This window comes from Pristiophorus japonicus, chromosome 11 (genome assembly GCF_044704955.1).
Source record: "Pristiophorus japonicus isolate sPriJap1 chromosome 11, sPriJap1.hap1, whole genome shotgun sequence".
Lineage (NCBI taxonomy): Eukaryota > Metazoa > Chordata > Chondrichthyes > Pristiophoridae > Pristiophorus > Pristiophorus japonicus.
The window spans coordinates 79,209,904-79,222,110 of record NC_091987.1 but is presented as its reverse complement, the minus strand read 5'-3'; the positions used below and the strand labels follow the sequence as shown (position 1 = coordinate 79,222,110).

Below are 12,207 nucleotides of genomic sequence, written 5' to 3'. Positions count from 1 at the left end.
TGCCCCAGTCTCCTGCCCTGAAGCCTCGTTACTTCTTCACCACTCCCCACTCCAAATTTCTCTTCCATGAGCCCCACCTCCTGCTCTCTCAATAATAAGAGCCGAAGAAGCCAGCTCAGTGACACATGTAGTATTTTGATATATTTCCCTTTCATAGCAATCATAATGCACATGAGTTGCTGCTAGATGCTCCCACCCCACAGTTCACTATGTGTTCTCAGCCCTACTCTCTGCAGGCTACACACATGCTCCCAGACATCTTTATCTTATCGCTGTGTGAACTGTACCTGGATGTCCCCCAAACCGAAACTGTGTGAGTGCAACCAGACATCCTGAACCCACCTGCTACCACCAGAGGGGGCCAACAGAATTCATATAAAGCCAGAAAGGTCCTTTTCCATTCTGATAATGGCTTTTCATTCTGTAACATTCAGCCTGGAACTATTGTGGAACAGCTAGAATATTTATCTTTTATTATTTAAAAACAATACCCAGTGCTAAGTACTAAAATTACTAAGGCAGGATCCGGCCATTATTTCTGCTGTAATACTGCACAACAGATGCTGTTTTCCTGCGCCTGTCTAAGTCAACTGCTGAGGAGAATGAAAAGTGCTTGAGCTCCGAACATGGTCATATATGGCCAGAAGAGCACGGCCTAGGTGCACTATGGGGTCACCTCAGCACAGTGGGGGATGTTTAAATACCACACTGATGTTTAAGGGCGAATGATAGTTAAAAACCTTAAATATGGATCGATGTAACCTTTCTCTCTTTGCTCAGAGCTGCTACCCACCATTTTCCTGCTGCCTTGCCCAGTTACTACTCAGGACATTCAGCCCTAAGCACTACTGGAGCAACAAAAAAGGTGGAATTTCATCAGAAATGCTGATGGTTGATACAAAATATGATCAGTTGGCAGAGTTTTCACTTAGCTTCAAATACCACAATCATTGTTATACATAGATTGACACATACTTTATTTTTTATGAATATAATTCAATTATAGTTTAATCCTTATGCTTTAAATATGTGTAATTACATCAATTAGTGAGAACCAACTCTTGACAATGTTGCTGCTACATGTTGGCATCAATACAGGCAACTCTCGATTATCCGCACACGGATGCAACGGGAAACCATTGTAACGGCATTTAAAATTCCGTGTGCGCGCGCACTGCTGCAGCCGCTGTCTCGCGCGGCCGCCACTGACGTCGGAGTCCTTTCGACCCGGGAAGGCATCGGGCCACTGACGTCAGAGTCCATTTGGCCGGGGAAGGCAGTGCGTTCCGGAACCCCGGAGCTAGACAATCACCTCCTCAAAGGCCACCTGCATGTATGCTGGTAATGTCCATACTTAACTGCCTTGTTACTGTTTGTAGCTGATTGCACAGTATTTATTCATTGAAGTTTTAATTTTATAATACAACTTGCTCTAACGGAGAAATCGTTTACCCGGCATAGCCCAATCCCCGAGGGACCCGGATAATCGAGAGTTGCCTGTACATTTATTAATCATCTCTTTAAACACAAGGAGGAAAGGATTGTTCTTGTTTCCCTTTGCAGCAAAATTATAAACAAAATTTTGAATAATTAATGATGTTGCTGCACCTGGAAAGCACAACATCCTGCAGAGAGGCAAAAGTGACTTGTCTTGGTTTAATTGATTGACATATTCAGTACATTCATTTCATAAATAATTGAGGGAACGTATCTTATGGACCACAATGACTACTCATCGCCTACATTTGGTGCTCCAAATGACTAGGTAAATAATTTGCTGTGTTACTTTAGGTTTCATCAGGAATCCACTTTTTTGTGAGTTTAAACTGCAACTACTTCTAAGATAAGCAAACTTATATATACTTACCACAGTTCAACTCATCACTTTTATCTTTGCAATGATCCCAGCCATCGCACTTGTTGCTCATGAGTTCACATTTTCCATCTCCACATAGATGCATTCCTTGGCATTCTGTAACACAATGTATTTAGGCATTACACGACACAAAAGCAAAATACTGCGGCTGCTGGAAATCTGAAATAAAAACAGAAAATACTGGAAATACTCAGAAGTAGGGTTAACATTTCAGGTCGATGGCCGATCGTCAGAACTGAAAAATGTAACAGATTTTAAGCTAGTGCAGGGGCAGGGAAAGGGGAGGGGGTGCAGCGGTTAGGGGAGGAAAGAACAAAAGGCAAGGTCTGTGATAGGGTGAAAGGCAGGAGTGATTAGATAACAAAAGGTATGATGGTACAAAGCAAAGCGAGATGGTAATTGGTCAAGTAAAGAAAAAAATTATGAATCTAGAAGAGGTGTAAATGGGAAAGGCAGAATCATCAACAGCTGCCATCTGAAAAAATTGGGGCAGAGATTATGGTCTGAAATTGTTGAACTCGATGTTAAGTCCAGAAGGCTATAAAGTGCCAAATTGAAAAATGAGGTGCTGTTCCTCAAGCTTATATTGAGCTTCGTTGGAACAGTGTAAAAGGCCGAGGTCAGAGTGGGAGTGGAGGTCATGCTTAAGGACTGAATGGAGGTCTTCCGCAAAGCAGTTGCCCAATCTGCGTTTGGTCTCCCCAATGTAGAGGAGACCGCATCGTGAGCAGCGAATACAGTATACTAAATTTCAAGAGGTACAAGTAAATCGCTGATTCACCTGGAAGGAGTGGTGTGGGGCCCTGAACAGTGGGAAGGGAGGAGGTAAAAGGGCAGGTGTTGCATCTCCTGTGCTTGCAATGGGAAGGTGCTGTGGGAAGGGGAGGGGGTGGCTGAGGAGTGGACTAGAGTGCCACTGAGGGAGCAGTCCCTTCAGATTTTTGAGCAATGAAGGAGTAAAGGGTTATGGGGATCGGGCAGGGAAGTAGAGCTGAGTCCATGATCAGATCAGCCATGGTCTTATTGAATGGCAGATCAGGCTCGAGGGGCCAAATGGCCTAATCCTGCTCCTATTTCTTATGTTCTTATATTCTTAATGCTGAAAGGGGAGTGGAACTTAGGCATTTTATTGATTAAGTGAAATAAGAGGATAGCTATGGTTCACACTTTTTCTGCCCTTACTGCCCGTAAGTTGCTGCCTAAGTTGCAACCAAAAGGCAGGTGTGCAATCTTCACCAAGTACTTTACCTGTGCCACTTTGAAACCAGCCACGACAGGGTGTCGGAGAGCAGATTAGCTCATTTTGGTTCTCTTCCTGAGCAAACAATGGGCCAGTTGAGATTGGGGGGCAAAAATCACATCTTAGTGCAGGATGGCAATGAAGGGGAAGAGAATGGATAGCAATGAGAGGGATGAGAGTAGACTGTAGAAAAGGAGTTTGGGGTTGGGAAGGAAGAATGCCAGCATGAACTGGGGATGGAGGACAGCTTGAATGGGGGTAATGGAAGGAAATGTCTTTGTTGCAATCTCCTCTCCTGTAAGTATGCATTTAAAATGAACCCGAATGTCAACATTTGCAGACCTACCCATGTTTTCTTCTTTCAGCTGGACAACAGGAAATGTTGACAAATCATATTTAGTATTATTGGCTGCTTCATTTTCTGTGGCCTCCCATTGGTTTAAATGGCACTCGCGATTGGTGCAAATTTTCAGAAACAGATAGAAGTTAGGGAAAATTTTAGAGATAAAGGCCAGAATTTTCATGCTGCCATGTGTGCGGGTTTGGAGGCGGGTAGGGAATAAAATGCGCAATAAATGGGAACGGGTCTGTTATGTATGTAAACATTATCAATGTGTAAGACGTGCCACCAGGGGGCGCACCTGTGGGAGACCCAAGGATCACCTGCACACCCTGGGTAAGCAGGTATAAAAGGCAGACTACCATGCTGCCTCCTCACTCTGGAGTTACAATAAAGAGAGACCAAGGTCACAACAGTTTGAGCTTAAGATATACAGTCTTGTGGCGTTATTCTAAACATAACAATTGGTGACGTGTAACAGATCACGGACTTTCACGCAGTTATGGCTGCCGTTGGTATTCTTGAGAGATTTGTTGAGGGTGATGATTGGGAAGCCTTCGTTGGGCGTCTTGACCAGTACTTCGTGGCCAACGAGCTGGAAAAGGAAGAAACCGTGGTCAAGCGCAGGGCGATTCTCCTCACCGTTTGCAGGTCCACGATATATGGCCTTATCAAAAATCTGCTAGCACCGACGAAACCAACGGAGAAGACATATGCAGAGTTGTGCACGCTGGTTCAGGAACACCTCAAGCCGAAGGAGAGCACATTGATGGCCAGCTTTTATATGCACCACCGCACCGAGGGCCAGGACGTGGCGAGCTATGTCGCTGACCTAAGACGCCTTTTGGGACTGTGCGTGTTTGTTGGATTTTTGGGGGAAGTGTTGTGGGACTTTTTTGTGCTTGGAATCGGCCATGAGGTCATTCTTCGCAAACTGTTGTCTGCTGAATCCCTAGATCTGAGCAAGGCCATCACAATAGCCCAGGCTTTTATGTCCACGAACGATAACACTAAACAGATAACTCACCGGCAAGTACTGTGCATAAAATAACATCTTCAGCAGGCAGAACTGTACATGGCAGGGCCGACACACCCACAGAAGCCAAACCTAGGATGACACAGAGTCCGCCGTGGGGCGTGAATGCGAATCCATTAGCACCATGTTGGCACTGTGGGGTAATCATCGAGCCCATCAATGTCGATTCAAGCTCTACGTGTGCAAGGGCTGTGGAACAATGGGGCACCTCCAGCGAATGTGCAGACATGATGTGACTCACCATGTGACAGAGTCGGCAGAAGATGACCGGTCCGACATGGATCACGCTGAACGAGTAAGGGAGGCAACTCAAACCGAGGCTGAAGAGGAAGTGTATGGGGTACACACCTTCACCACCAAAAGCCCTCCGATAATGTTAAAAGTCAGATTAAATGGCATTCCAGTTTCCATGGAATTAGATATGGGGGCGAGTCAGTCAATTATGAGCCAGAAGGCTTTTGAGAAACTGTGGGGTAACAAGGCACAAAGGCCGAAACTAAGCCCGATCCACACTAAGTTGTGCACTTACGCCAAAGAGCTCATACAGTCATTGGCAGTGCAGCTGTGAAGGTATCGTACGATGGAGCTGGCCATGATTTACCACTATGGATTGTACCATGCAGAAGCTGGCTCGGAAAAATCCGATGGAACTGGGACGACATCAAAGCACTGTCTTCAGAGGATGATGCCTCATGCGCCCAAGTGTTAAACAAATTCCCGTTGTTATTCGAGCCAGGCATTGGTAACTTCACAGCCACCAAAGTGCAGATCCATCTAGTCCCTGATGCACGTCCCGTTCATCACAAGGCCCAAGCGGTTCCATACATGATGTGAGAGAAAGTCGAGATCGAGCTGGACAGGCTTCAACGAGAGGGGATCATATCGCCAGTCGAGTTCAACGAGTGTGCCAGTCCAATTGTGCCGGTGTTGAAGAGCGATGGGATGGTCAGAATCTGCAGGGGACTACAAGGTAATGATCAACCGAGTCTTGTTACAGGACCAGTACCCGCTACCCAAAGCAGATGACCTGTTTGCAACATAGCAGGGCGTAAGTCGTTCACCAAGCTAGATCTAACCTCTGCTTACATGACACAGGAGCTGGCTGAACCTTTGAAAAAATTGACGTGCATCAACACGCATAGAGGACTGTTCATGTACCACAAATGCCCCTTTGGGATTCGCTCGGCAGTGGCCATCTTCCATAGGAACATGGAGAGTCTGCTGAAATCGGTTCCGTGCACAGTGGTGTTCCAAGACAACATCTTGATCACTGGCTGCAACACCACCGAACACTTGCACAACCTGGAAGAGGTTCTCAAGCGACTGGACACAGTGGGACTCAGGCTGAAATGCTCCAAGTGTGTTTTCCTGGTGCCAGAGGACGAATTTCTGGGGAGAATGATTGCGGTGGATGGCATCAGATCCATGGACTCTAAGACGGAGACCATCAAGTATGCATCCAGACCACAGAATGTGACGGAGCTGCGTTTGTTCCTGGGACTCCTCAACTATTTTGATAACATTCTACTGGGGTTGAGCACTTTGCTGGAGCCATTGCATTTATTGCTACACAAGGGTGACTATTGTGTTCCGAACACAGATGAGACTGCACACAGGGAGGTTAAAGTAACAGTGACCTCAGTCTTTATTAAGACACTCCAGAGTGAGGAACATGCCTTAGGGGCCGGCGTTTATACAGTGCTCCCAAGGGATGCTGGGATCCCTTGGGACTTCAGGGGATGCGCTCCCTGGTGGCGGAGCATGGGAGTGCATGCTTTACAGATACACATCATCACTCCCCCCCCAAAGTCAAAGTGAAAACTATTTACAAGGTGAGGCAGTCGGGAGCCTTTCTTTCCCTGGTGGACCGCCTCAGTACAAATGTCTGTTCTGGTGTGTTGGCTGTGCCCTCGCTGGGCTGGCGTGTTGTTGGCCCTGCAGGGCTGCTGGCTGCGCCTGGGCTTGCTGGGCTGTTGGGCGTGATAGGTTCGATTTCCGGGTCCAGGGTGGTGTCGTTGATCCTTTGGGTGTGTGTTGTGAGCTCGAAAAAGGTGGTGTCTGCTGTGGGTTGTTCAGGGCAGTCTGTGAACTGCAGCCTCGTTTGGGTCAGGTGTTTTCTGCAAATTTGTCCATTGTCTAGTTTGACTACAAACACCCTAATCCCTTCTTTAGCTATCACCGTGCTCGCGATCCACTTGGGACCATGTCCATAGTTGAGCACATACACAGGGTCATTCAGATCAATTTCCCGTGACACAGTGGCGCGACCATCGTTTATATTTTGTTGCTGCCACCTGCTCTCTACCTGATCATGCAGGTTGGAATGAACTAGCGAGAGTCTGGTTTTAAGTGTCCTTTTCATGAGTAGCTCAGTCGGGGGCACCCCTGTGAGCGAGTGGGGTCTCGTGCGGTAGCTGAGCAGTACTCGGGACAGGTGGGTTTGGAGTGAGCCTTTAGTGAGTCCTTTTGAGGCTCTGTTTGATTGTTTGTGCTGCCCGCTCTGCCTGCCCATTGGAGGCTGGTTTAAACGGGGCCAAGGCGACATGTTTGATCCCACTGCGGGTCATGAATTCTTTAAATTCGGCACTGGTGAAACATGGCCCGTTGTCACTGACCAGTATGTCAGGCAGGCCGTGGGTGGTAAACATGGCCCTCAGGCTTTCAATGGTGGCGGTGGCGGTGCTTTCCGACATTATTTCACATTCAATCCATTTTGAAAAAGCATCCACCACCACCAGGAACATTTTACTGAGAAACGGGCCCGCATAGAGTACATGGAGCCTCGACCATGGTCTGGAGGACCAGGACCACAAACTTAGTGGTGCCTCTCTGGGCGCGTTGCTCAACTGAGCACACACGCTGCATTGCCGTACACAGGACTCTAAGTCAGAGTCGATACCGGGCCACCACACGTGGGATTTGGCTATCGCTTTCATCATTACTATACTCGGGTGTGTGCTGTGGAGATCCGAGATGAACGTCTCCCTGCCCTTTTTGGGTAGCACTATGCGGCTATCCCACAACAGGCAGTCTGCCTGAATAGACAGCTCGTCCTTTTGCCGCTGGAACGGCTTGATTAGCTCATGCATTTCAACGAGGATGCTGGCCCAGCTCCCATGCAGTACACAGTTTTTTACTAGGGACAGCAGAGGATCTTGGCTGGTCCAAGTCCTAATCTGGCGGGCCGTGACAGGTGATTTATCATTTTTAAATGCTTCCATGACCATCAACAAGTCTGGGGGCTGCGCCACCATCAACAAGTTTGCAGGCTGCGCCATTTCCACCCCCGTGGTGGGCAATGGTAGCCGACTGAGAGCATCCGCATAGTTCTCGGTGCCTGGCCTGTGGCGGATGGTATAGTTATACGCTGATAGCCCGCATACAAAGGTGGGCACTCGGGCTGAGGCATTAGTATTTATCCCCTTGTTTTCAGCGAACAGGGATATGAGGGGCTTGTGATCGGTTTCCAGCTCAAATTTGAGGCCAAACAGGTACTGATGCATTTTCTTTACCCCGAACACACACGCTAATGCCTCTTTCTCAATCATGCTGCAGGCCCTCTCAGCCTTAGACAAGCTCCTGGAGGCATAGGCGACAGGTTGCAACTTCCCCGCAACGTTAGCTTGTTGTAATACACGCCCGACTCCATACGACGACGCATCACATGATAGCACAAGTCTTTTACACAGGTTATACAATACAAGCAGCTTGTTGGAGCATAAAATGCTTCTGGCTTTTTCAAAAGCAATTACTTGGTTTTATCTCCATACCCAGTTCTCACCTTTATACAATAACACATGTAGGGGCTCTAAGAGAGTACTTAACCCCGGTAGGAAGTTACCAAAATAGTTGAGGAGTCCCAGGAACGACCGTAGCTCCATGACGTTCTGTGGCCTGGGCGTGTTCCTGATAGCCTCTGACTTGGCATCTGTGGGCCGAATGCCATCCGCCACGAGCTTTCTCCCCAAAACCTCCACTTCTGTTGCCATGAAGACTCATTTCGACCTCTTCAGCCGCAGCCCTACGCGATCCAGTCACTGGAAGACCTCCTCCAGGTTTTGTAGGTGGTCGACGGTGTCCCGACCCATGACCAATATGTCGTCCTGAAAAACCACCGTGCATGGTACCGATTTGAGTAGGCTCTCCATGTTTCTCTGGAAGATCGCTGCAGCCGACCGAATTCCAAACGGGCATCTGTTGTAGATGAACAGTCCCTTGTGTGTGTTGATGCAGGTGAGGCCCTTCGAAGACTCCCCCAGCTCCTGTGTCATGTAGGCCGAAGTCACGTCGAGCTTGGTGAACGTCTTGCCTCCTGCCAGCGTCGCAAGTAGGTCGTCTGCCTTAGGTAGCGGGTATTGGTCCTGTAGCGAGAAACTATTAATAGTTACTTTATAATCGCCACAAATTCTAACCGTGCCATCACTTTTGAGTACTGGAACAATCAGGCTGGCCCACTTGCTGAATTCCACTGGGGAGATGATGCCCTCACGTTGCAGCCTGTCCAGCTCGATTTCCACTCTCTTCCTCATCATGTGAGGTACCGCTCGTGCCTTGTGGTGAATGGGTCGTGCCTCTGGGACCAAGTGGACCTTCACCCTGGAAAAGTTTCCAATGCCTGGCTCAAAAGGGGAAAGAAATTTGTTGAGAACCTGGGTACATGAGGCCTCATCGACATGTGATAGCGCTCAGATGTCATCCCAGTTCCAACAGATTTTGCCCAGCCAGCTCCTTCCAAGCAGTGTGGGGCCATTGCCCGGGACAATCCAGAGTGGCAGTTCGTGCACCGTGCCCTCGTAGGTGGCCTTGACCATGGCGCTGCCCAGGATAGTGATAAGCTCTTTGGTGTACGTTCTCAGTTTCATGTGGATGGGGCTCAGGGCTGGTCTGAGTGCCTTGTTGCACCATAGTCTCTCAAACATCTTTTTATTCATGCTGGATTGGCTAACGCCAGTGCTAGTTCCATGACTACGAGTAAGCCATTCAATTTTACATTTAGCATTATAGATGGACATTTCGTCGAAAATGTGTGCATGCCGTGTACTTCAGCATCTGCCTCCTCTCTCTGAGGCTCGAAATTGCTTTGATCCACCATGGACCGATCTTCCTCTGCCACGTGGTGGTTAGCAGGTTTTGCAGACTGCAAGCTCGTTGGAGATGCCCCATTGTTCCACAGCTCTTGCAAACATACCCTTTGAAGCGGCATGAATAGGCTGAATGGGAGCCTCCATAACGCCAACAAGGTGTGAATTGCCTTGCATTCATCCTTTGTTGCGGACTCTGAGTCATCTGGGTCACCTGAGGCATGCTGGCAGTTGCAGAATCGTGGTTTCTGCCCTGTACATTTCTGCTCGCAAACACAGTTCCAGTTAATTTATGAACATTGCTAGTACTTGTGTGCTGAGAGATTTGTTTGGTGTTATCACTGGTGGACATAAACGCCTGTGCTATCACAATGGCCTTACTGAGGGTTGGTGTCTCTACAGTCAAAAGTTTTCGTAGGATGGTCTCGTGGCCAATGCCCAGTTCAAAAAAGTTTCTGAGGTAGCCATCAAACTCACATTGTCCTGCAAGTCACCTTAGCTCGGCGACGTAGCTCGCCACTTCCTGACCTTCAGATCGCTGGCACGTGCAGAACCGATACCTTGCCATCAGCACGCTCTCCCTCAGGTTAAGATGCTCCCGAACCAATGTACACAGCTCCTCATACGACTTATCTGTGGGTTTCACCGGACCCAGAAGATTCTTTATGAGGCTGTAGGTCGGTGCCCCGCAGACCGTGAGGAGGACCGCTCTCCTTTATGCAGCGCTTCCTTCTCCGTCTAGCTCATTGGCTACAAAGTACTGGTCTAGCTGTTCGACATAGGCTTCCCAGTCCTCACCCTCCGAGAACTTCTCCAGGATGCCCACAGTTTGCTGCATCTTTGCGTTGGATTCGTATCCTCGTCGCCAGTTATTGTGTTCCTAACACAGATGAGACTGCACACAGGGAGGTTAAAGTAACAGTGACCTCAGTCTTTATTAAGACACTCCAGAGTGAGGAACAGGCCTTCGGGGCCGGCGTTTATACAGTGCTCCCAAGGGATGCTGGGATCCCTTGGGACTTCAGGGGATGCGCTCCCTGGTAGCGGAACATGGAAGTGCATGCTTTACAGATACACAACATCGACGACTGGGTTCGGGGTAAAGCTCCAGAGACAGCCTTTAACAAGGCCAGAAACTTGCTATGTTCTAACAAGTTACTTGTATTGTATGACCCGTTGTAAACGTTTAGTACTAGCTTGTGATGCATCTTCGTACGGGGTCGGTTGTGTGTTACAGCAAGCCAATGGGTCAGGCAAACTGCAACCGGTTGCATATGCGTCCAGAAGCTTATCTAAGGCTGAAAGAGCCTACAGTATGGTTGAGAAAGAAGCATTAGCATGTATATATGGGGTTAAGAAAATGTACCAATACATATTTGGGCTCCGGTTCGAGCTCGAAACCGACCACAAGCCGCTTATTTCGTTGCTCTCAGAAAGCAAGGCTATTAACATCAATGCTTCCTCCCGCATCCAAAGATGGGCACTAACATTATCTGCGTATGATTATGTAATCTGCCACAGACCAGGCACTGAGAACTGTGTGGATGCCCTCAGATGACTACCATTGCCCACCACTGGGGTGGAAATGGCGCAACCCGCAGACTTGCTCCTTGTAATGGATGCTTTTCAGAGCGAGGGGTCACCTGTCACGGCTCGCCACATCAGGACCTGGACTAGCCAGGACCTGGTGCTATCACTAGTAAAAAGCTGCGTCCTCAATGGGAGCTGGTCGGCGGTCCCAGGGGAAATGCAATACGAAATGAATCCGTTCCACCGACGCAAGGACGAAATGTCCATCCATTTAGACTGCCTCCTATGGGGGAAATTGTGTAATTTTGCCAAAAAAAGGCAGGGAAATGTTTATACACGACCTTCACAGTACCCACCCAGGCATAGTCATGATAAAGCTATCGCCAGGTCGTACGTTTGGTGGTCTGGCATTGACTCGGAATTGGAGTCATGCATACACCAATGTAACACTCGCTCACAGTTGAACGACGCACCAAGAGAGGCCCCACTGAGTCTATTATCATGGCCCTCCAAACCGCGGTCAAGGGTCCACGTAGATTTCACTGGCCTCTTTCTCGGAAAGATGTTCCTAGTAGCAGTGGACGCTTACTCTGAATGGATTGAATGTATAATAATGTCGTCATGTACGTCCAGTGCACCATTGAAAGCCTCAGGGCCATGTTCGCCACCCATGGTTTGCCCAACGTTGTTGTTAGTGACAATGAACCATGCTCCACCAGCTCAGAATTCAACGAGTTCATGACCTGCAATGGCATCAAGCATGTCAGGTCTGCGCCGTTTAAGCCCGCATCCAATGGTCAAGCAGAAAGGGCAGTCCAATCCATCAAGCAGAGCTTGAAAGTGTGACGGATGGTTCCCTGCAGACCCTCTTAACTCGGATTCTGCTCAGCTATCGCATGCGACCCCACTCGCTCACCGGGATCCCCCTGCAGAATTGCTAATGAAGAGAGCACTCAAAACCAGGCTCTCCTTGGTCCACCCAGATCTCAATGATCATGTAGAAACCCGGCGTCACCGGCATAACATGTACCATGATTGCACGGCTGTATCATGTGACATTGAGGTTAATGACCCTGTGTTTGTTCTTAATTATGGTCATGGTCC

The 12,207-nt window shown here is 48.5% G+C and overlaps 1 protein-coding gene across 1 annotated transcript in view; it reads right to left on the bottom strand.

Moving 5' to 3' along the window:
• The window catches only part of LOC139275542 (suppressor of tumorigenicity 14 protein homolog), a 272,613-nt gene that overhangs the window by 122,490 nt on the left and 137,916 nt on the right, over positions 1-12,207 (bottom strand). The window contains exon 12 of the mRNA XM_070892710.1: positions 1,868-1,972. Coding sequence (XP_070748811.1) covers positions 1,868-1,972 — 105 coding nt within the window. The remainder of the gene's footprint in view (positions 1-1,867; positions 1,973-12,207) is intronic.